This window comes from Bubalus kerabau, chromosome 12, assembly GCF_029407905.1.
Source record: "Bubalus kerabau isolate K-KA32 ecotype Philippines breed swamp buffalo chromosome 12, PCC_UOA_SB_1v2, whole genome shotgun sequence".
Taxonomy (NCBI): Eukaryota; Metazoa; Chordata; class Mammalia; order Artiodactyla; family Bovidae; genus Bubalus; species Bubalus kerabau.
Window position 1 is genome coordinate 21808719 of NC_073635.1, and position 20434 is coordinate 21829152.

The 20434-nt window shown below is 45.1% G+C and overlaps 1 protein-coding gene across 7 annotated transcripts in view; it reads left to right on the forward strand.

Annotated features, from left to right (window-relative positions):
• The window catches only part of WDFY2 (WD repeat and FYVE domain containing 2), a 183160-nt gene that overhangs the window by 130317 nt on the left and 32409 nt on the right, over positions 1 to 20434 (forward strand). For all 7 annotated transcript variants that reach the window (XR_008700923.1, XM_055542220.1, XM_055542219.1 and 4 more), the window contains 2 exons: positions 1230 to 1380; positions 9708 to 9820. Coding sequence is in view for 6 of the 7 variants with exons in the window: in XM_055542220.1 (XP_055398195.1) it covers positions 1230 to 1380; positions 9708 to 9820 (264 nt within the window). In the remaining variant the exon portion in view is untranslated. The remainder of the gene's footprint in view (positions 1 to 1229; positions 1381 to 9707; positions 9821 to 20434) is intronic.

A 20434-nucleotide genomic window follows, 5' to 3' on the forward strand; every position in this document is an offset into this window, starting at 1 on the left:
CATTTGGTGAAACGTCTGTCCCAGAGGGATTCACTGTGGTTCTGGCCGTACTGTTTGGTCACCAGTTTAGAAGGGTGATCTTGCCAAGGCCAGGTTGTGTGTGTAGAAGAAGGAGGCCCCCCAGCTTTGCAGAGTCATTACAGTGACTAAGTGAGAGAATATCTTTCAGTCCTTGGCACTTGTTAGACGTTCAGAAATTGGCAGTGATATTGGTACTGCCGATAGAGCTGCATTGATCCATCCATGTCTCGTCCTATTTTCATGATGAAAATGGGAAGCTGATGTCTTCTCTGTCACCTCGTCACACTCAGGATGTCTCCTCTCACCCACCAGGCTGCCACCTCCTGGGCCCAGGTAGCCTGGTAAGGTCCACGTTCTGAGACTTCAATCTTTGTTTATAAATCTGGTCAGCTCTGTTCAGTGGCCGTGGACACCCCCATACCTCTCCCCCTGGAATTGTATAAGAAGAAGAAAGAAAATATTTTACTGATTTTATTTGGTACTTGAGAAGCCATGAGACCTTGACCAAACTCCTCGACTTGATCCTGCCTCAGTTTGCCCACATGCAAAGCAGGGAGGGGGGTCGAGGACGTGAATGGTGTCTTCTAACTCTGAAACTGTGTGATGCAATACTTCTGTGATGGTGGCGCCCTTATTCCTGAGCGACCCTGGGAAATATGCTCCCATTATCTCATTGTGTATACTTTGATGTAGGGGATATTTCATTCTTTTTTTTTTTATGTGGCCCTTGAGAATAATTCTGCCGTCCTTTCCAAGCTCCAAGCATTTGATTTGTCATGGAAAATTCATCTAGAACTTTGTTGTGGGTTTCAAAGCCAGCCTTCATCAAAAGGAGGACAGTAATGCTCTTTGCTTTTTTTCTTAAGCTTAAATAAACTGACCCAGTAACTTATAGAGAGCATCGTTCCTAACATGTTTTGCAGTCACAGTGATCTGGCTTTCTCTAGACCAGCAGTTCTAACAAGTCTAAAAGAGGTGGCCCTTGACCCTTGGGTTATTGGGAACATTTTCTTATAGGGACTCGGATGTGGTCTTCTCCGGGGACATGGCTGTACCCCTGATGAGAACCACCATTCCAGCTTGCGTTTGCCATGATGATCTACTGTTTAGCTTACGCTGGGGTAGGGGAGGAGACAACCTTGAACCTCTGTGGACCATGCCTCATTTAGAATGCTTGATGGATTGTTTTCTTGTCTCTTGGTTTTCAGCGCATCAGAGCCGAGTGACGATGATCCAGTTTGTCCTGGAGCTGGAGTGGGTGCTGAGCACGGGACAGGACAAGCAGTTTGCCTGGCACTGCTCCGAGAGTGGGCAGCGTCTGGGAGGTTACCGCACCAGTGCTGTGGCCTCAGGCCTGCAGTATCCTTTGCTGGACAGAATCCCTTGGTGGGAACTTAGCTGTTGACTTCTTTCTTTCATGAGCATTCTGGGTATGTGCACTTTGAAGGTTTCGTGTTTTATTTGCTGAGCTGCTCTTCTGATTAAGATGCTTATAAACTGTCCTAACACGTAAATTGTCAGGGGTCCTCATGTAGGCGGAGTAAATCAATTTCGCCTGAAATGACAGTCCCTGCTGAGCAGGTTGTGGGTCTGCCGTGAGCAGAGTCTGACGTCTACACAGCACACAGCCCAGATTTGTGAGCCTCAGCTGTCAGAAAGATTATGGAACACGAAGATAATGCTGTCACTGAATTGCAGTCTTTTATTTTTGTACAGAAATAATTTACACATAGGTATTAAGGTTGAGAACCCTCGCATTTTGGTGCCTGGCAGAAGAACCACAGGATCCCTATTCATTTTAAGGATATTTATTGAGAAGCTACCATGCTGGGACCAGCGTAGGCTGAACACGGTAATGCTATGTACAAGTCTTTGTTCCAGGTGCCAGATTTTTCCAGAATGTGTAGAATGATACTAACTCTTATCTCCCAAGCTTCCAGGGTCCGTGTGCTCACTGCGCGTACCTGCTAATGATGGGTGATCCTCACATCCAGCGCTCCGGGCACTTGGGCCTGACAAGTGAACATGGGCCTGACAAGTGTGAGACCTGGATGGGTGATGCTACCATTGTAAGAAGGAAGGGGCCCTGAGTTTCTTCTTTCAAAAGCATAGAATCTCTCCACCTTCTGACAAATGAGGAAATAGTTAGAAACAGATTACTTGTCTGCAGAAACAGGATGAAAGAATAAGACTTGCTTTCAGATTTTCATCTCATATTTATAAAATGCCTGTTCAGTAACTTGCAACCATCTGGCAGAGTACCTTGCTGTTTCCTTGCAGACATGTGGCAGTTGTTGTATTTGTGTGTGTGTGTGTGTTTAGGATAATGTCACTCTTATTTTCCTACTGGAAGGGCAAGAGGAAGAAACCGAGAGTGGCCATATGGAAAGTTTTAAAAATGGCAAGTTACCAAGAAGACCAGAAGCAAGGGTGAGGAGGAATGGAAATCGAGATCAACTTATCTTTGAGAGGGTGGCTGATAAAAGAAACTCCATGCTTTACTTACTAAAAAGCCAGTTCAGACAAGCATAATGCTTGAATTGAAGTACATGATCTCTCCTGCCAGTAGATTAATGATTTCTTGTAGTGCTTAGATTAGATCTCCCTGAGAGATCATCCGTCCAATTTCTCATTTACAGATGAGCAGCTACAGCCCAGAGTGGATCCCATGCCTCTCTCTGCAGCCCCCTAGCTGGTATGAAGGAAAATCACCACCACAACCCAGGTCTTCTGCTGTGGACTGCTGGGTTTTCCCAGCAGTTAAACTGCATTACCCCTTTGAGAAAAGAACCAATGGCATCAATATAATTTGTTCTTAACATTCTGGCTTCTCTATCACTAGCCAAGCCTAGTGATGTATCTTCTGTATCACCTAACCAAGCTGGGGAGCATAGAAAGAAAAACAGATCTTGCCCTTAAGAAGTTTATTTTTAAAACAATCTGAAAACGGGGGGGGGGGGGGGGAACCCCATAAATACACAGAATTAAACTTGTCCTGACTCTTATTATAGTCTTTGACTCATCTGTTTAGGCATCTCCAAAGGTCATCTTCATTTTTCAGCTGTTTCCTTTGGCCACACCATGTGGTTTACCAAGCAGGAAAAAAAAATCACGTGATTGGCTAACAGAAGCTTTGATGTGTAGTGAAAGCCTCAGGCTTCCTTCCCCCGTGCAAATGACCATCCAGTCAAACCTTGGAAGGGAGCTGCAATACTGCAGAGATGCCCTTCCAGAAAACTCCCTCCACCTCCCTAGCTCCAGTTCTGGAGTCACAGTGCCAGCCCTAGCTCCTGGGAGCGTGTATCTGCCTGGTACTTTCCCAGTGCCATGCCCTGATGCATAACGACGCTGAATTTGCCAGAGTCGCAGCCAGGAACCCTGTGACTTTCCCAGGCTGCAGGGCTTTTCCTGGGAGCCGCCTGGTGCGTAGAGTGCTAATAAGCAACCCATACAGCATTGGGGTTCACTTAAAATCCAGTTTTTAAACCCATTTGTTTCATGGGACACCCCTCCTCCACGACCTCACCCCCCTCGTCTTTCTGCCGTCTTCTATACAGGGTTTTTTTTTGCAGGTGGGGGGGGTGGTGGTTAGTGATAATGAAAAGAAGATCTGTTGAAATAACTTAAAATGTTCAGAATAATATTATGACCCCCATTTCTCTTCATAGTGGACGCTGGTGATGTAGATAAAAATCTTCTACATATAAATTCATTCTCTCCCATCTGCATCTCAAGCAGTCATTCAAACAAGCCAACAAGTGATAGAATAAGTCAGAGGGAATAGAGCCTTTCTCCTCTTCTTTCAGGCCTCTTTGCAAAGTAAATATGCAAAGAAAGTAACCAAAATTCAAGTAGAGAAACAAAGGATGACAAGACGACTGACCAGTTCACAAATTGAATTATCAGGTTTGAAATCACCTCAAAATCTTTGTTGCTTTGGCTGCAGATCTGACGCTTCAAATATTAAGTGAACTACCGTATTGCATGTGTGTGTTCAGTCGTATCCAGCCCTTTGCAGCCCCCTAGACAAGAGCCCACCAGGCTTCTCCATGCATTTTCCAAGCAAGAATACTGGGGTGGGTTGCCATTGCCCCCTCCAGGGGGTCTTCCTGACCCAGGGATCGAATCTCCTGGGTCTCCTGCATTGGCAGGTGGCTTCTTTACCATTAGCACCACCTGGGAAGCCAGACTATCATATTACCACCAGCAACAACGATAGTAACAATAAGGAAGCGAAGGAGAGGAAAAAGAAGAAAATACCTTATATTTGCAGCCCCTGAGTGTTTACCTAGTGCCTCTATATAACGTTACTTTGTTCCCTAGCAAAACATAAAGACCTAATTCTCAATTTTCAGAGTAGAATGCATCGGAGAGGCTCAACAGGTTAAGAGACTTTCTTGAGGTCACGTGACTGTTAACCTGGCAGAACCAGGATTAGAACTTGGGTTTTTAAATCTTTGAGCTAGCCCTGGGCCTAACTAGATACAGCAGAATGGAGCTGTTTCCCCAAGGTCCCACGGCAGGTTGACGTAGGAAATAGAACTGTTTTCCTCCCCTACCTCTGTTGCTGGTCTTTATATTTATCTAGCCTCATCCTTCATTCTGTCATTGGACCAAGTTTTGGTCACATCTGGTCATGCTTCCAGAAAAATAATTTAGGCACTCTGCATCTTAAGAATTTCTCCATGTTGGAGATATTTCCAAGATACCACCCTCTTCTGTTTATTCCTGTTTGGGGAAAGTGTACTGAAAAGCTATTAAGAGTATCTTGATTTTCATATTTCCTCATGTCATACTAAATTCCAGTCACTCTGGCTTTGAGGTTTTACTATAGTTTTATTTTAGCTCTCTTCCAAATAGCTTGTGTTGCATCCATGTATGTGTGTGTGTGTGTGTGTGTGTGTGTTATTTCCCCGACGTTGTGAAGACTTGCATCTGTTTTTTCATCTGTGTTCTTATAATTAATCAAGATAATTAAATTTAAGGTGATCTTATTCTTTGTAAATCCTAATATTGTTATGTATATCTGATAACTTTTCTCCCTATTCTTGAGACCAGGAGAATTTGTTCTACCTTGTTCTCCTTTGCTTAAAAAAATATCTTAATATGAAAATTTTAAACCTCGTATCAAATTGAAGAAGATAGTGTAGTGAACACTCATGTACTTACTGCTCCCATGCACTGTGGGTCTTCTGTCCCTACCTGTCTGTCTTTTCACTGCAGTCGTTTAAAGCAAATTCCAGACCTTATGTCTTCTTATCCTTACACACTTCATTATGCACCTCTCAGAAATATGAATCTTTTCCCATAACCACAGTGCTGTCATCACTCCTAAAGTTTACAGTCACTCCTTGATAATTCTGAATAATTGATACATTTTCAAATTTAATGTATTGTTTCAGAAGTGGCTTTTTGCAGTGGATCTGTTTGAAATCAAGTCCAGACAAGGTCCACACGTTGGATGTGGTTGCTGCATCTCCTGAATTTCCCAGTCTTCCTTTCAGATTTTTTTTTATTGCCACTATACCTTTGTTGAGGGGACTGAGTCGGTTCTCCTTTAGAGTCTCACGTTCTCAAGTGACCTCTGCTTCCTCGTAATGTCATATAACTTGTTCTTCTTCCTACCTTTTCCCCTAGTTTTTCTGTAAGCTGAAAGTGGCCTCTGATATCTTGATTCAGTTCAGATTCAGCCTTGGGGCAGAACACGTGGTATTTGTGCTGTGTGGTTCATTCTGCTCCTCATCAGGACACACAGCATGTCGGGTCATCACCCTTCCAGTGAGAGCAAGATGGATCGCTGGTTCTGGTGGTGACAGCGGGGTCCCTGCAGGGCGGTCTTCCCCATCAGCCTGTCCTTTATGGGCTCATCCACTGCTTTCCTTTTCCCAAATCCAGTCCTTTCATTAGGATTGCAAAAGGGTGATTTTGTAATCCTTTCATTTTTTTCCTACATTTATTAGTTGGATTTCTTCTATAAAGTAGAACTTTCCCTCATTGACTGCAGCTGTTTGGTTATCCTGAAATACAATTAGTACAGGAAAAGCAACATAAGTTCTTAATTATTTCTCTTTAATTGCTCATTTTTTAGAGCAGACATTTAATGCCCTAGTTACCTTCAGTAGAGATTTGTTTTTTGAGCATTATTATAAACTCTTGGTTTGGTTTTTAATGATATATTCAGTATATTTCAGTAAACTGCTCCTCTTTTCCCACTTTCTTTTTAAAAATTTTTTAAAAATTTATTTTCTTTTCTTGGCTGTGCCGACCGGCTTGTGAGATCCTACTTCCCTGACTAGGGATCAAACCTGGGTCCTTGGCAGTGAAAGTGTGGAGTCCTAACCACTGGATCACCAGGAAATTTGCTCCCCTTATTATTTTTTTTTTCCCGATGCTCATGTTGTCCCATCTTTGGCCAGTAAGAGCCACATCATTTTGGCTCCTGTGTCTTTTTGATAGAACCCCACTCGCCTTTGGTAGCATTTTTGTTTTGTTTTTTTCTTACCAGACCGCAGCAGGTTTAATAGCGGCCCCAAAGATATGCCCAAGTTGTAACCCAGAACCTACAAAGAGGACCTGATTTGGAAAAACAGTCTTTGTATGTGTGGTTGTGGATTTTGAGATGAGATCAGTCTGGATTAAGGTGGGCCCTTGTTTGTGCTCAGCTGCTCCGTTGTGTCAACTCTTTGTGACCCCATGAGCTGTAGCCTGCCAGGCTCCTCTGTCCATAGACTTTTCCAGGCAACAATCCTGGAGTGGGTTGCCATTTCCTACTCCAGCATTTTTGTTTCTTGACGCAACATGTTTTAAGCTCATCTGGTATTTTCCCGTTCCAGTCCTGGAATCAGCCGTTTCTCTTAGTGAGGAACAGTACTCAGATATAGCTAGGAAATAAGTGTATATGTATTTTTTAAAAAAGAAAACAAATCATCAGTTCATATAATATTTCTAATTCAGATTTCACCTTATAGAGTTTTTATTTCATTTTTGTACTTGATTCTTTTATCTTGGGCTGAAAACCTTGGTTCCTAAGCATCAGCATAATTCCTTATTTTGCTTTTCCCATGGTATATTTAGGGCTTCCCTGGTGGCTCAGTGGCAAAGAATCCACCTGCCGGTGCAGGAGACTTGAGTTTGATCCCTGGGTTGGGAAGACCCCTGGAGAAGGAAATGTCAACCCACTCCAGTAGTCTTGCCTGGAGAACCCCATGGACAGAGGAGCCTGGTGGGCTACTGTCATGGGGTTGAAAAAGTTGGACATGATTTAGTGACTGAGCACTAGCATGGGATATTTGTTTCAAAATAATGATACAGTATTATAATAACAGGACCACTGAATGAAATTTTAGGTTTTTTTGTTGTTTTCTTTGTCCTGAGGATATATTCTACCAAGAATATACAGTTAAAATACTGTGTTTTAAAGTGACTTGAAATAATTATGTTAGCTCTGTGGTTATATCAGGAAGTTGATAGTAGCTGTATTCATTTTTCTTTGTTGTCAATTTGGGGGATTTTTTTTTAAATTATAAATATTTTTCATATGTAAAATAATTACAAGATTCCATCATGGAAATGACCTGATGTGAGAAAATTCTTACTACCACCCTCATCTGCTCAGCCTTTTTCTCCCCTCTCCGTAGGCAGCCATTTAAATTTTTAAAAATTTTTACACTTAAAAATGTTTTTCGTTAATTTTTTTAATTAAAATTTTTTTTTTTTTTTTTAGTTTGGGTGTGCCAGGTCTTAGTTGTGGCACTCAGAATCATTAGTTGTGGCAGGCAGGACTAGTTCCCTGACCACGGATCGGACCTGGGCCCCCTGTTTCGGAGCCCAGAGTCTTAACCACTGAACCACCTGGAACGTCCTGACGGCCATTTTGATCAATCTTAATTTATCTTTCCAGTGTTTCCTTTCGTAAATATAAGCACGCACGCGCACACACACACACACACACACTTTCTCTCTTATATTTCCCTTTTGCTCTTATACAAAGGTAGGGTAGCATGTAAACTCTCACATACCTCGGCTTTATTTCCCCACTTAATAAAATACCCTGGAAATTTTTCCATGTCAAGTTTCCTAGCTGTGTAGGGTTCTTTTGGCCAGATGTATCGTAGTTAATGGGTTTCCCAGGTGGCCACTAGTGGTAAAGAACCTGCTTGCCAGTGCAAGAGACATAAGAGACTCAGGGTCGATCCTTGGGTCAGGAGGATCCTCTGGAGGAGGGCATGGCAACCCTCTCCAGTACTCTTGCCTAGAGAATCCCACGGACAGAGGAGCCTGGAAGGCTCTGTAGTCTATGGGGTCGCAAAGAGTGGGACATGACTGAAGCGACCAGGCACGCATCATATTTTCTAAGTCCTCTTTTGATGAACTTTTGGATTGTTTCCAAACTTTAGCTCTTACTGCGTTATGGGATATCATTCCTTATTTTGACCACTGCATCTCTGGGGCAGATCTGTTCAAGTAGCATTCCTGGGCATTCCCAACCAGGGATGGCTTTGGGTTGTTACTGGAGACCAGTCACATAGGCAGCCTCTTCCTACATGGACCAGCATTCCAGGCTCCCAGAAGGAAAGCAGGTGTTTGGCACAAATTATATTGTTTACACAGTTAAGGCACAGTCAGCCACTATTGTCTATTAAAGTGGTGGGAACGCTCCCAAAATCCAAGTTCCCAGACGCCATGCCAATCTTGAAATAGCAGCCTTTCAGAGGATACCAGTCAGGCCTGTTCGTTTTTGGGTTTTTTTTCCTGCAAAGTACCATTTTCATTTCTTAGCTATCCATTCATGTATCTTGCCCAATTTTTTAAAAACTAGGTTTGTAGTCGTCTTCCTAATTGCTCTTTTTATATTAGAGATTTGGACCTTCTGTGACATCAGTTGCAGATATTTTTTCCAGTTTGTCTTGTGCCTTGTTTATGGTATTTGCTTGTTGTTTGTGTTTTTGAATCATAGCTTTCCCCACTCCAAGGTTAGAAGGAAACTCTCCCATCTAGAACTTATATTTTTCATTTTTTTTATTTAGATGCCTCATTAGTTTGAAGTTCATCCTGGCATATAAAGAAATACAGATACTGTTCTATTTTTCCAAATGACTACTCAGTGTGTGCCAGCTTTATTTTTCACTCATCTTTTCCTTGTTCATTTGAAAAGCCAGCTTTTTATCAGATATGTACTAAATTTCTACATGCTTTGGGGCTTATTTCTAGACTTTCTATTCTGTTCCTGTGGTCTGTCTATTTAAGTAGCACACTCAGTTAAAGAGACTTTACAACATGTTTTAACATCTAGTAGGGCTAACCTCCCCCAGTCACAATACCACATTACTCTTATTTTCAGAGTATTCTTGGCTCTTCTTGCTTGCTTATTTTTCTATGTGAACTTTAGAATGAATATATCCAATTCTAAGGGGAAAAATTAATTTTTGCAGGGATTATATTAGATTTATAAATTCATGTTGTCAGAATTCTCATCTTTATCATGTTGAGTCCCACTGTTCAGTAATACAGCATGTCTTCTACTTAGTTACTTCCACTTTTTGTGTCTTTCAGCATTATATCCAGGTTCTCCTCGTGTGAGATTTTCACCTTTCTTTTACATTTATGCTTTTTTTTGGTGGGAAGGTGGGGGGCAGTCAACCCATCCACTCACTTCTGAGAAACAATCCTTAATGCTTACATGATAGATTTGATGTTGAAACCCGGCACGTGTTCATTGGTGACCAGTCAGGCCAAGTAACCATCCTCAAACTGGAGCAAGAAAACTGCACCCTGGTCACAACATTCAGAGGACACACAGGTGGGACTGAAAGCGGACCCTCCAAGTGCTGCTCTCACACCGACTGTCCCCTGCCGTGTGTTCTGATATTCACATGATGTGCTGTGAAAGTGACGAGGTACACTCTGGGCCTGTGTGATGGTAACACGGGATAGATGTAATTGATTGCAGCATGATTCAGTAAGATGGAGGGTCAGAAATGTTCTCCATCAGTTCAAACAAAAGAGCAAACAGTCTGTTTCAGAAGCAGTGGTGATCTGGTTCTTTGTCATGTTATGCTGGAGAAAGCCGTGGTGGGCAGATATTAAATGAGACGTTGTTTGAGGCTGTGAGGCAACTGCACGAACCCTGGAAAGACAGCTCGGTCTGTCCTTGCCCTCCTTGGAGCAAGAAGATGGTGGGTGGGACAGACTTCTACTTCAAAGACAAGTGAAATGAAAAATAGATTTCTCACTGGTAGCTAGCCTACATAAAAAAGGAACAGGTTCCTCTTTAATTTTCCTTACTCTGGAGCTCTTTTCAAGACCCCCTTTATGTTACTGGCCTGCTCAAGGTCATTTAAGCAGGGTGATAAACTATACCCACACTTAGCCTGTGAAAGACTTGGGTAAACAATGATGATTAATTTTTTACTCGTGTTTTTAACATGTGATGTTGACCCTGGAAAATGAATCATTGCCTGTCCGTAGTTCTTAACAAGCTTTTGTGTCTTCTGCCGTTTACCAGCCAACTGTTCAGTGTAGAACAGAGTTAATATGAGTCTAGATGTCTATAAAAACAAAAGTAGGTGAATGAGGATGTAAAATGGGATAGTACCTAGATCTTAAGGGATTTCCTGAAGGGAAAAAGAGGAATGCTGTAAAGAGAAGATTAAATCTAGGGGAAAGATTCATCAAAGATCATCTTAATTATCTGTACCTTAGGGAGGAAGAACACACAGAAACCTCCCCTGTGGGTAGAACCCAGGTCTCTTCTGATTGGATTTCTCTTTTTAGCCACCTTTACTCTGACCTGACAGGGATCTGAAACTGCCCCATGTTGGGACTGTTTCCCCGCTGACCTCGGTCTCCTAATCTGTGGCTTCCCTAAGCCCTTTCTCCACCTGCACCTGCTCTTGTCCTGGTGGAGGAGTCCTGCTTTGGACCCCTCATTCCCCAGGGTCCTTGGGCCCATCTTTCCTTCTGTCCCCCTTGCTTCAGCTGTGCATTCCCCAGCATTCTCAGTTTGGGGCTCCTTGTCTCCCCTCCTTGGTAAATTTCACCTGGGATTCAGACTGCACCTGTCTCCTCGTGCACTCGTCTCCTCATGCAGTCAGCTGCGGGGTCTGCCGGGGGTCACGGCCTGAGCCTCTGCCGACCGTCACCAGAGCCATCCCTCCAGCCCAGACCCAGGAGCCGCCTCACAGAACCCGGCTCCGTACGCGGGACACCCCTCCTCTCATTCCCTCGGCAGCTTTTTCAGACCTTCCCCACTCTCCCCAGACCTCGCTCAAAGAAAAACGAAGGTTATCAGAAGCTTTCTTAAAATGTTTGGTTCTTGACCATCCCATCTTCCCTCCACAGTAAGCCAACTTCTCCTCCTCTGCCTCCTCATCTCTTGCCCTCCTGCCTTGTGCTGTCCTTGGCCCCAGGCTCTTCTTTCTCAGGGTCTCCACACTGCAGGTTAATCCTTCAGTCTCCCTTTTGACCAACTCTTTGCAAGTTACTAACATCAAAACTTTTTTTTGCTTCTGAGGAAAAAAAAAACTAACAAAACCCCTCTGATTTCATCTTAACAGCAGTGCTGCTTTTTTATTTTTTTAAGTTGCAGTGAAATGTGCACAACCTAAAATTGACCATTTTGACCATTAACATTTTTTTTTACCTTTTTTGGGGGGGTGGGGAGGGGTTGTGCCATGCAGCACGCAGTTCCCCGACCAGGGGAATCACTGGGAAGTCCCCACTTTGACCATTTTTAAGTGTGCAGTCCGGTGACAGTAAGTACCTTCACACTGTTGCGCAACCACCACCACCCAGAACATTCTTTATCTCGTAAAACAGAAACTGTGCCCTTGAGACGCCAACTCACTCCCTGCCCCAGCCCCTCCCCCCAGGCCCTGGCAACCACCATTCTGCTGTCTGTCTGTCTGCATTTAGTGACTCTAGGCACCGCACATGAGGGGAAGCCTACAGTATTGGTTGTTTTGTGACTGGTCTGTTTCACTTAGCATAGTACCTTCATGTTGTCACGGATTCTTAAAAGACTATCATTTTCCCCGCTGCTTCACATTCTTCCCTCCCATTGGCTTTCCTGCCACCTGCAGTTTGGCTCGTCACTGTCACTCCAGTTACACTGCTGTCCCCGAGGTGGCCAGTGGCCTGCTGGTTGCTGAATCCAGTGGACACACTTTAAACTCTGTCCTACTTAACCTCTCGGTAGCGTTTGACATTGTGGCCATTCCTTCCTGCTGCGACTGCCCTCGTTTGGCTTCTGAAACACATTCCGTCTCCGTTTGAAGCCTCTGAGGGCACTCGCTCCTCTCCTTTGGGATTGTACTGGGGGATTCTGCTGGGACCTCCTGGGCTCTCCCTGGTTGACCTTGGCCACCACTCCCAGTCACAGAACAAAAAGGGATAGTCATCGTCCTCAAATTCCTCTCTACCCAGTGAGTGAGGCTAAAGCTAAATAGTGATTATAGTGCCTGGTGGGCAGAGTTGGGGGAGCCACACCACGCATGTCCCTGAATATGGAGCGGGCACCTCGCTGGCACAGGAGTGGGAGTTGGTCAGGGAAGTCTCCCCAGGGGAGATGTGGCTTGGATCTAAGAGCTTAAGGGAGGAGTGAGTGTTGAGTTCATGAAAGAGAAGGAAGGAGAACAGTGCAGGCAGAACAAACCAGCATAGCCCAAGGCCTGGGGATCTGCAAAAGCCTGGTTCTCTTGGGAACTCCTACTAACTCTTTGGCTGGAACACCAAGTGTGGATGGTCGGGGGAGGGAGAGGGGAGAAGGAAGCCAGAAAGGAAATGAGAGTCAGTTCAGATCACTGAGAGGATTATCCTGACATCAGGGAGAAATGGTTTTAAGTGAAGAAGTTAACCTGGTTGGATGTTTTTTTTGTATACTAATTTAAATAACATTATTCATAGTGTCCATAAAGTGAAACAACTCATGTGTTCATCAACTGATAAATGGAGAAACAGAACATAATATATCCATACAGGGGACTATTACTCAACAATACGAAGAAATTGTTGATATGTGCAATAATATGGGTAAACCTTGAAAGCATTCTGATAAGCCCAGAAGCTTCACCCCAAAGCGGTAGCTTCATTTTGCCTCTCCCCATTCCCCATGCAAAGAAAACCGTTCCTTTGTTTTTTGCCTACTCTGGAATTTTCATATAACCTGATTGGATGTTAAAAGATTGCTCTGGCTGTAGAGAGTGATATGATGGAAAAGCTGGTAGGAAACTTTCCTTCGCAGTGTGGCCGCAATGATGGGAGAGCAGGGAGTTGATGGACCCAAGGTAAAGTTTTAGGCAGTTAGCTCAGCAGGTATGGTGATGAACTGGAGAGTTCCCAGACTTGGTTTTGGCAAAGGTGGCTTTCAGCCCAAACTTCTGACTCTTTAGTAGTTAGATGTTGTCCAGAGCACTGATCTGAGGGCTCTGAGTTCAGTATTGCTGCGTCCAGGTCAGAAGAGGGGCAAGCAGCTGCCTCTGTTTGTGAGATGAGCCAGGGGGTGGCCCGAGGGTTTGTTTCATGTCTTCCAAGTTGACTTCCCTGGTGGCTCAGACAGTAAAAGCGTCTGCTTACAATGTGGGAGACCCAGGTTTGATCCCTGGGTCGGGAAGATTCCCTGGAGAAGGAAATAGCAACCCACTCCAGTACCCTTGCCTGGAAAATCGAATGGACGGAGGAGCCTGGTAGGCTACAGTCCATGGAGTTGCAAAGAGTCAGACACAACTGAGCAACTTCACTTTCACTTTTCTTTCTTCCAAGTTAGTTCCATGGGCTTTCCGGGTAGCTCCAGTGATTAAGAACCTGCCTGCCAATGCAAGAGACGTAAAAGACGTGGGTTGGATCCTTGGGTCAGGAAGGTCCCCTGAAATAGGAAATGACAACCCACTCCAGTATTCTTGCCTGAAGAATCTCATGGGCACAGGAGCCTGGCGGACTATAGTCCATGGATTCGCAAAGAGTCGGACACAACTGAGAACCTTGATATTGTATCTTATCTTTCTGAAAGAGGGCAAAATATTTTCACGTGATTTCACCATGAAGTATCTTAGAGGAAGAGAGGACATGGCCCAGAAAGGTCATTATCTAACCCAAAGGCAAATAAATTTAGCAGGTCACATTTCTTGTTGTTGTTTACTCACTAAGTCGTGTCCGGCTCTTTTCAACCGACTGGACGGTAGCCTGCCAGGCTTCTCTGTCCATAGGATTTCCCAGGCAAGAATACTGGAGTGCATTGCCATTTCCTTCTCCAGGGGGTCTTCCCGACCCAGGGATCAAACCCATGCCTGCTGTATTGGCAGTCAGGTTCTTTACCGCTGAGCCACCAGGGAAACCAGATCACATAGCTAACTTACCATTATTCCTAGACAGTAGTACCTACCCAGTCTCTGTCTCCTGCCTGGCTACAGCACTGCTGATTGATTTATAGGTAGTACCAGGGTGTCCGAGAGAGTCCATGATGATTCGAGCATTGTGAAGCTCTTCCTGTGTAGTAAGTCCATCTGGGCCTTGGGAGGTCCCAAACTCAGCCAGACACAATTGTGGACAAAGGGTCTATGAATGGAGAATTAGCTTAATCACCTCATTCCTTTACCCCCCAAACAAAGACTTTAAGATGAGCCCAGATTCATTAAAGGCTGGTCTTGGGGATCTAATCAGTACAGATTCAAACTCAGAAGCAGATAAGTTCTTCAAATATGTGTACGGAGTCACAGCCATTCATCCATCACTCTCTGTCGCAGTGCAGAAAGTCATATAAAAAAATGTGAGTTAGTGATGGAATCTGCTAATAGCCGTACGCCTGAAGGCCAAAACATGGCATTTACTAACCCATGGGGATTTAGTAAACTGATTTTATATTCTTACGCTCCCTCTGCTGGTTTTATTTCTGGAACTAAATGCCAACTATCATAGTTCTTTGATATTTCTGCAGAAATTAGAATATATTTCTACCAGGAAGTCATATACTGATTTGAACAAAGGGAAAAAAATCAGATTTTGACCGTTGAAAATTAATAGTATCCATAAAATCTTTTTTTTTTCTTCTAAGAAATTTTTTGGTTAGTATGAACATATTGGAAACAGGAGGGCTTGAATGTGAACCTGCCAAAGTATACTACTTAATGGAAAATGAAATACAGACTTGTTCACTGACTGTTAGAAGTCTTGAAAGTAAAGTTTAGCTAAACAAAAATAACTAAAACAAGAGCAGGCAAAGTTCAGTGCAAATGTGCACGTTCATATCATTAATTTGCAAGTTTAATTTTCGTTTGCAGTGGAGGCTTTCACACCCAACAGACATGGATTTTCATTGAGAGCCAGTCAAGCCCTAGGGTCTCCATGTGCCAAGTGCTGCCGCACATTGGTGAATAGACTCAGCCTAGCGCTTGCTCTGTTCAACTCCCGCTCATGCAGTATGAGCCATTCAGCCAATAATTGGAAATACCATGTGTGTAGCAAATGTTCTGAAGCCCCAGTGCTGCACATCGGCTGCTTTAGGGGCAGATAACAAGAACGTTTTTTCTCATCCAGAGAGTTAAAGGAAGGTTTCTAAGACAAGTGGTGTTTAAACAACACTGTAAGGAGACCGATAGCTCAGTTGGTAAAGAATCTGCCTGCAATGCAGGAGACCCTGGTTCGATTCCTGGGTCAGGAAGATCCACTGGAGAAGGGATAGGCTACCCACTCCAGTATTCTTGAGCTTCCCTTGTGGTTCAGCTGATAAAGAATCCGCCTGCAATGCAGGAGACCTGGGTTCGATCCCTGGGTTGGAAAGATACCCTGAAGAAGGGAACAGCTACCCACTCTAGTATTCTGGCTTGGAGAATTCCATGGACTGTATAGTCCATGGGGTCGCAAAGCGTCAGACACAACTGAGCGACTTTCACTTCACTAAGGAGACTGGGTGGCGGGAACATTCCAGACCCCAGATGTATGAAGCCAGTTTGAAGCCCACAGTGGGTAAGTGTGAATGGAGCCCACTGGCCCCTGTGGAGAGCCGGGCATGAGGGATACAGGCCAACCTTCTAGGCAATGTGACATCTTTCTCAGGCAGTGGGAAAACAGCGGTGGAGCTGAGGCAGGGTGGTGACGTGGTTTCCATGGTAACAGATCCTGTGGTAGCAGCCGGTGGGGGATTGAGTGGGGAGAGTGTATAGAAGGAAAGCTACTGTTGGAGTGTATGGATAGGGAGACTCCTGTCTGGACCGGAAGGACAGCATTGGGCATGGAGTGAAGAGCAGGCATTTGAGGTCTGTCTAGGAGAGAGGGGTCAGCAGTGCTTGATGATTGATTCAGGGAGCTGTGGCTTCCATGTTTCTGTCTGAAACATTCGGGTGGCCAGTGGTGCCATTTCCGGAAAACGGGAACGTTGGCAGTGACAGCAGGTTCAGGAAGGAATATCATGGTGCTTTAACCCGAACGTGACTGAGCAGCACGCTGAGGAGGTGGCAGGGGGTCAGCTGGAGGTCCCCTTGTGGATCTCAGGATGAGGTACAGCCTAGAGACTAGAGCAGGTCTACCTTTCCAGAAACACCCACCCCTGCAACCTGGAGGGAAGAGCAGTAACCGAAGGGTCCGTACTTTATTCAAGGACTCCCTTGGATGGCTCTCCTGCAGGCTTGCTTCACCCACGCAGCCTCACTGAGCAGGTGTGATTGGGACCCTCGTGGTGAGGTACCTGGTCATACTGGTAGACACACACCCAGCACTTTCGAGCCCTGACTTGTGACCCTCCACTTCGCCTGTAGCTTTTGAAAGATATATTGTCAGCCTCCAAAAATTAGCTCCCTAAGCATTTGGTACCATGTATTTAATTTCTAAGTGTTTATACTCTGATCTGGTGCCATGGTTGGGAATCTCTTCTCACTAAATCAGAATGGTGAATAGAGTTTTATGTATAAAAGTGTTCATCTTAGCAAAATTTATAATAGCGAAAAGTTGAAAAATCTAACAGTGAGTGAAATAAGGTGCATCCACATGCTGGAATATTATGCAGATTTACGGGAATGCCCTGGTAGTCCAGGGGCTAAGACTTCGAGCTCCTGATGCAGGGGACCGAGGTTCGATCCCGGGTCAGGGAGCTACATCCCACATGCCACAACTAAGACCCGGCACAGCCAAATAAGTAAAAAGACACTTGTTTCACCAGTTAAAAAAAAAAAAATTCCCTTTATGAGAGTATATACTAGTATAGACAAAACCTTGGCTTTTAAGAGTGAATTCATGTATGTTCAGTTATTCACGTCAGTCACATTGTGGAGAGCCAAGGCAGGGAGAAGCATATAATAAAACACTGGGTGGGATGGACAGAAATCTGGAGTGAAGTACAATCACATGGAATAAATGATTTTTTTCAATTAAAATATCAGAAACTCCGGAAACCCACAACCACTGCAGTTTTGGATCTCATTCTCCATCTTAGTTATGGGTCACGAAGGATGAGGAGAAGGGTCTGGGTGTGGACGGAGCGGGAGGTGTGCGTGTCTGCACTGCTCGGAAAGGTGGACTCGCTGAGGGTGGGTCACTCTCCCGGCTGCCAGAGGTGTCAGGCGGAAAGCCCTGCAGCTCATCTGGAGGTCTGTCTGCCGATAGAGGCAGCGGTCTTCTCAGAAGGAAGCTCCCACCCCAAGGCTCTCCTGAAGCTTCTGTCCTGAGGGTTCATTGCTCTCGTGTCCTGTCCTCCCAGGCTCATCTGCCACTTAGTTAATGGGCCAAGTGAGTAAACATTCACTGACCCTGTGTGCTACACTTGGTCGCTCAGTCGTGCCCGACTCTTTGTGACCCTTTGGTCGGCAGCCCGCCAGGCTCCTCTGTCCATGGGATTTCTCAGGCAAGAATACTGGAGTTGGTTGCTGTTTCCTCCTCCAGGGGATCTTCCCAACCCTGGGATCGAACCCAGGTCTCCTATGTCTCCTGAGTTGCAGGTGGATTCTTTACCCACTGAGCCATGCGCTGTGCTCAAAGACAAAGATATAGGAACGAAGTCTGCAGTGGGGACAGATTTGTAATCCAGCAGTTTGATCCAGTGCGTGATGACGGCAACAGAGCATGTGATGTGTCTCACCTAGATAGGCATGTTGGGGGGAAGGCTTCCTGCAGGAGAGGGCCTCTGAGCTGCTCCTTGAAGAGGGTGGTAAAAGGTAGGACCTCTGCACTCCAGGCAGAGGGAGTAACCACGTCTTGTGAGAGAATGGCTCCACCAAACACCCTGTGTGTCCTTGTTTCATCCTCAGAACTAACATTATACATTTATGTTGGCGTAAAGTCTCTTGGGCTTCCCTGGTGGCACAGATGGTAAAGAATCCGCCTGCAATGCAGGAAACCTGGGTTGGATCCCTGGGTTGGGAAGATCCCCTGGAGGAGGGCATGGCAACCCACTCCAGTATTCTTGCCTGGAGAATCCCATGGACAGAGGAGCCTGGAGGGCCACAGTCCAAGGAGTTGCAGAGTCAGACATGACTGAGTGACTCAGCACAGCACAGAGTCTCTTATTTGATTTGATTATATCCATAGAGCTTAGCACAGTGCCTGCCTTATAGAAGATGCTCAGCGCATGCCTATTGAACTGATTTGAAATGAATGCTGTGATTTTTTGATACAACTGATAAGCCAGCCTCCAAAAGAGATCCTGTTATAAGGCTGTTTACGTAGAGATGGGATAGGAGCACAAAGTGATTTGTGTTATATCTCCCTAGTTGCATCCTGTTTCCTGTCTTGCAGCTTCTCCTTCCTTCTTTCCGACTCGTATTAAAGCCTGTGGTGTAACACTCTGAGCCCTGGGAGGGTCTGATGAATATGCTGTAACTTGCTTTAACCTGGTTACCCCTCTTCCTGCCTCCATTATCAAGAACTCCCCTCCCCTGCTCTGACTCCTTACAGCCTGATGTAATGTGGAAAAACCAGAGACTGATCTTATTTCTGAAATGTAGTTGATCTCATGATGGCTGCTGAGATAGCATGGGGACGTGGTGGTCCCCGCTTCGGGCTGACTCAACGAAGGACGGCGTCACAGCGATGGCCCCGATGAGGCCTCCTGCACCGTCATCACAGCACGTGTTGATGGCGTGTTTCCCGTGTCCCGGGTACTGTTCATTCTAGGTGCTTCTGTATGTTCACTCGGCTCTCGCAGGAGCAGATGAGCGCACATCCTTCTACTCCACCATCTTGAACCAATAACTCATTGAATCTTAACAAAAGTATTATCATCCCTCTTTTATGGATGAAGCTTCTGAGGCTCAAGAGTATTAAAACAACATCCCCGAGGTGCTGTTATTTGAATCTAGAATCTGCTTCCAGAGCCTTGGCACTTCTGATACTGGAAACGAACTTCAGTTTCTTCACCATCAACCATCCTTGTCCCACAGTCACCAGCAAAGAAGGCCCAAGGGCCTGCTTCTCATAGCACGGTGCTGGTTGGTGTTGGGGTGTACTGGTTAGGGGGAGCTAATGCTTTCTATCACTTGGCACATAGAAAGCCCTATTTAAGTATTTCCATGTTTATTTGGACAGAACACACACAGCCCGGCCAATGATGTCTTTAATTAAATAAGCCAAGTAGATCTCTCGCTCATGTGACAGTCCAGCGCAAGTGTTCCCATTCTTTTCTATATGGTGATTCAGGGTCCCAGGCTCCTTCCAGAATTGCTGTGTGCCCCGGGGTCTTGCAGTGCTCTGGGAGAAGTTTAAAGAGAAGGAAGAAAAGGGCCATCTAAACTGCCCAGGCCCGGAATGGATGCACATGACTTCCACGTACTCTCTGGGTTCCCTTGCTGAGAACTGGTCACTGGTCCCCTAGATGCAAGAGGGGCTGGTACCTGGGTCCCTGCAGGACCACAGATTTCCAGGGAAAGCTGTATGTACAGAAGGGGGGATGTGGATTTCAGAAGACTGTTAGCTGACTCTGCCATGGATATTTAACAAAGTGAGTCACTTGAGTACAGTTGTGTGGGAATAAACATTTTGCACCATGGAATCCATATCCTGAAGTATTACATTCTCAGATACTGAAGGAAGGTTAAAAAGGAGGGGTATATGGCATTCAATAACGGGGAGAGAAGGCGAGTTATAAGGAGAAAATATTCAGCTTGCAAAGGCTTAAGTAAGCACAGCTGAGGAGTTCCAAATAAGATTTGTGGATACAAAAAAAAAAAAAAAAGATTTCTTTTTCTTTTTTTACCCACGCTGTACGGCATGCGGGATCTTAGTTCCCCCAAACAGGGATCAAACCCGTGCTCCCTGCAGTGGAAGCTCAGAGTCTTAACCATTGGACACCAGGGAAGTCCCGAAAAAAGATGTTTGTGTCTTCATTCATCTGCTCCTTCGTTCTTTCAACAGATACCACCAGAGCCTGCCTGCTGCTGGCTCCGTGCTTATTGTGGAGGCAGGGGTTGGTAGGGGGAGAGGTGAGGGGAGATAC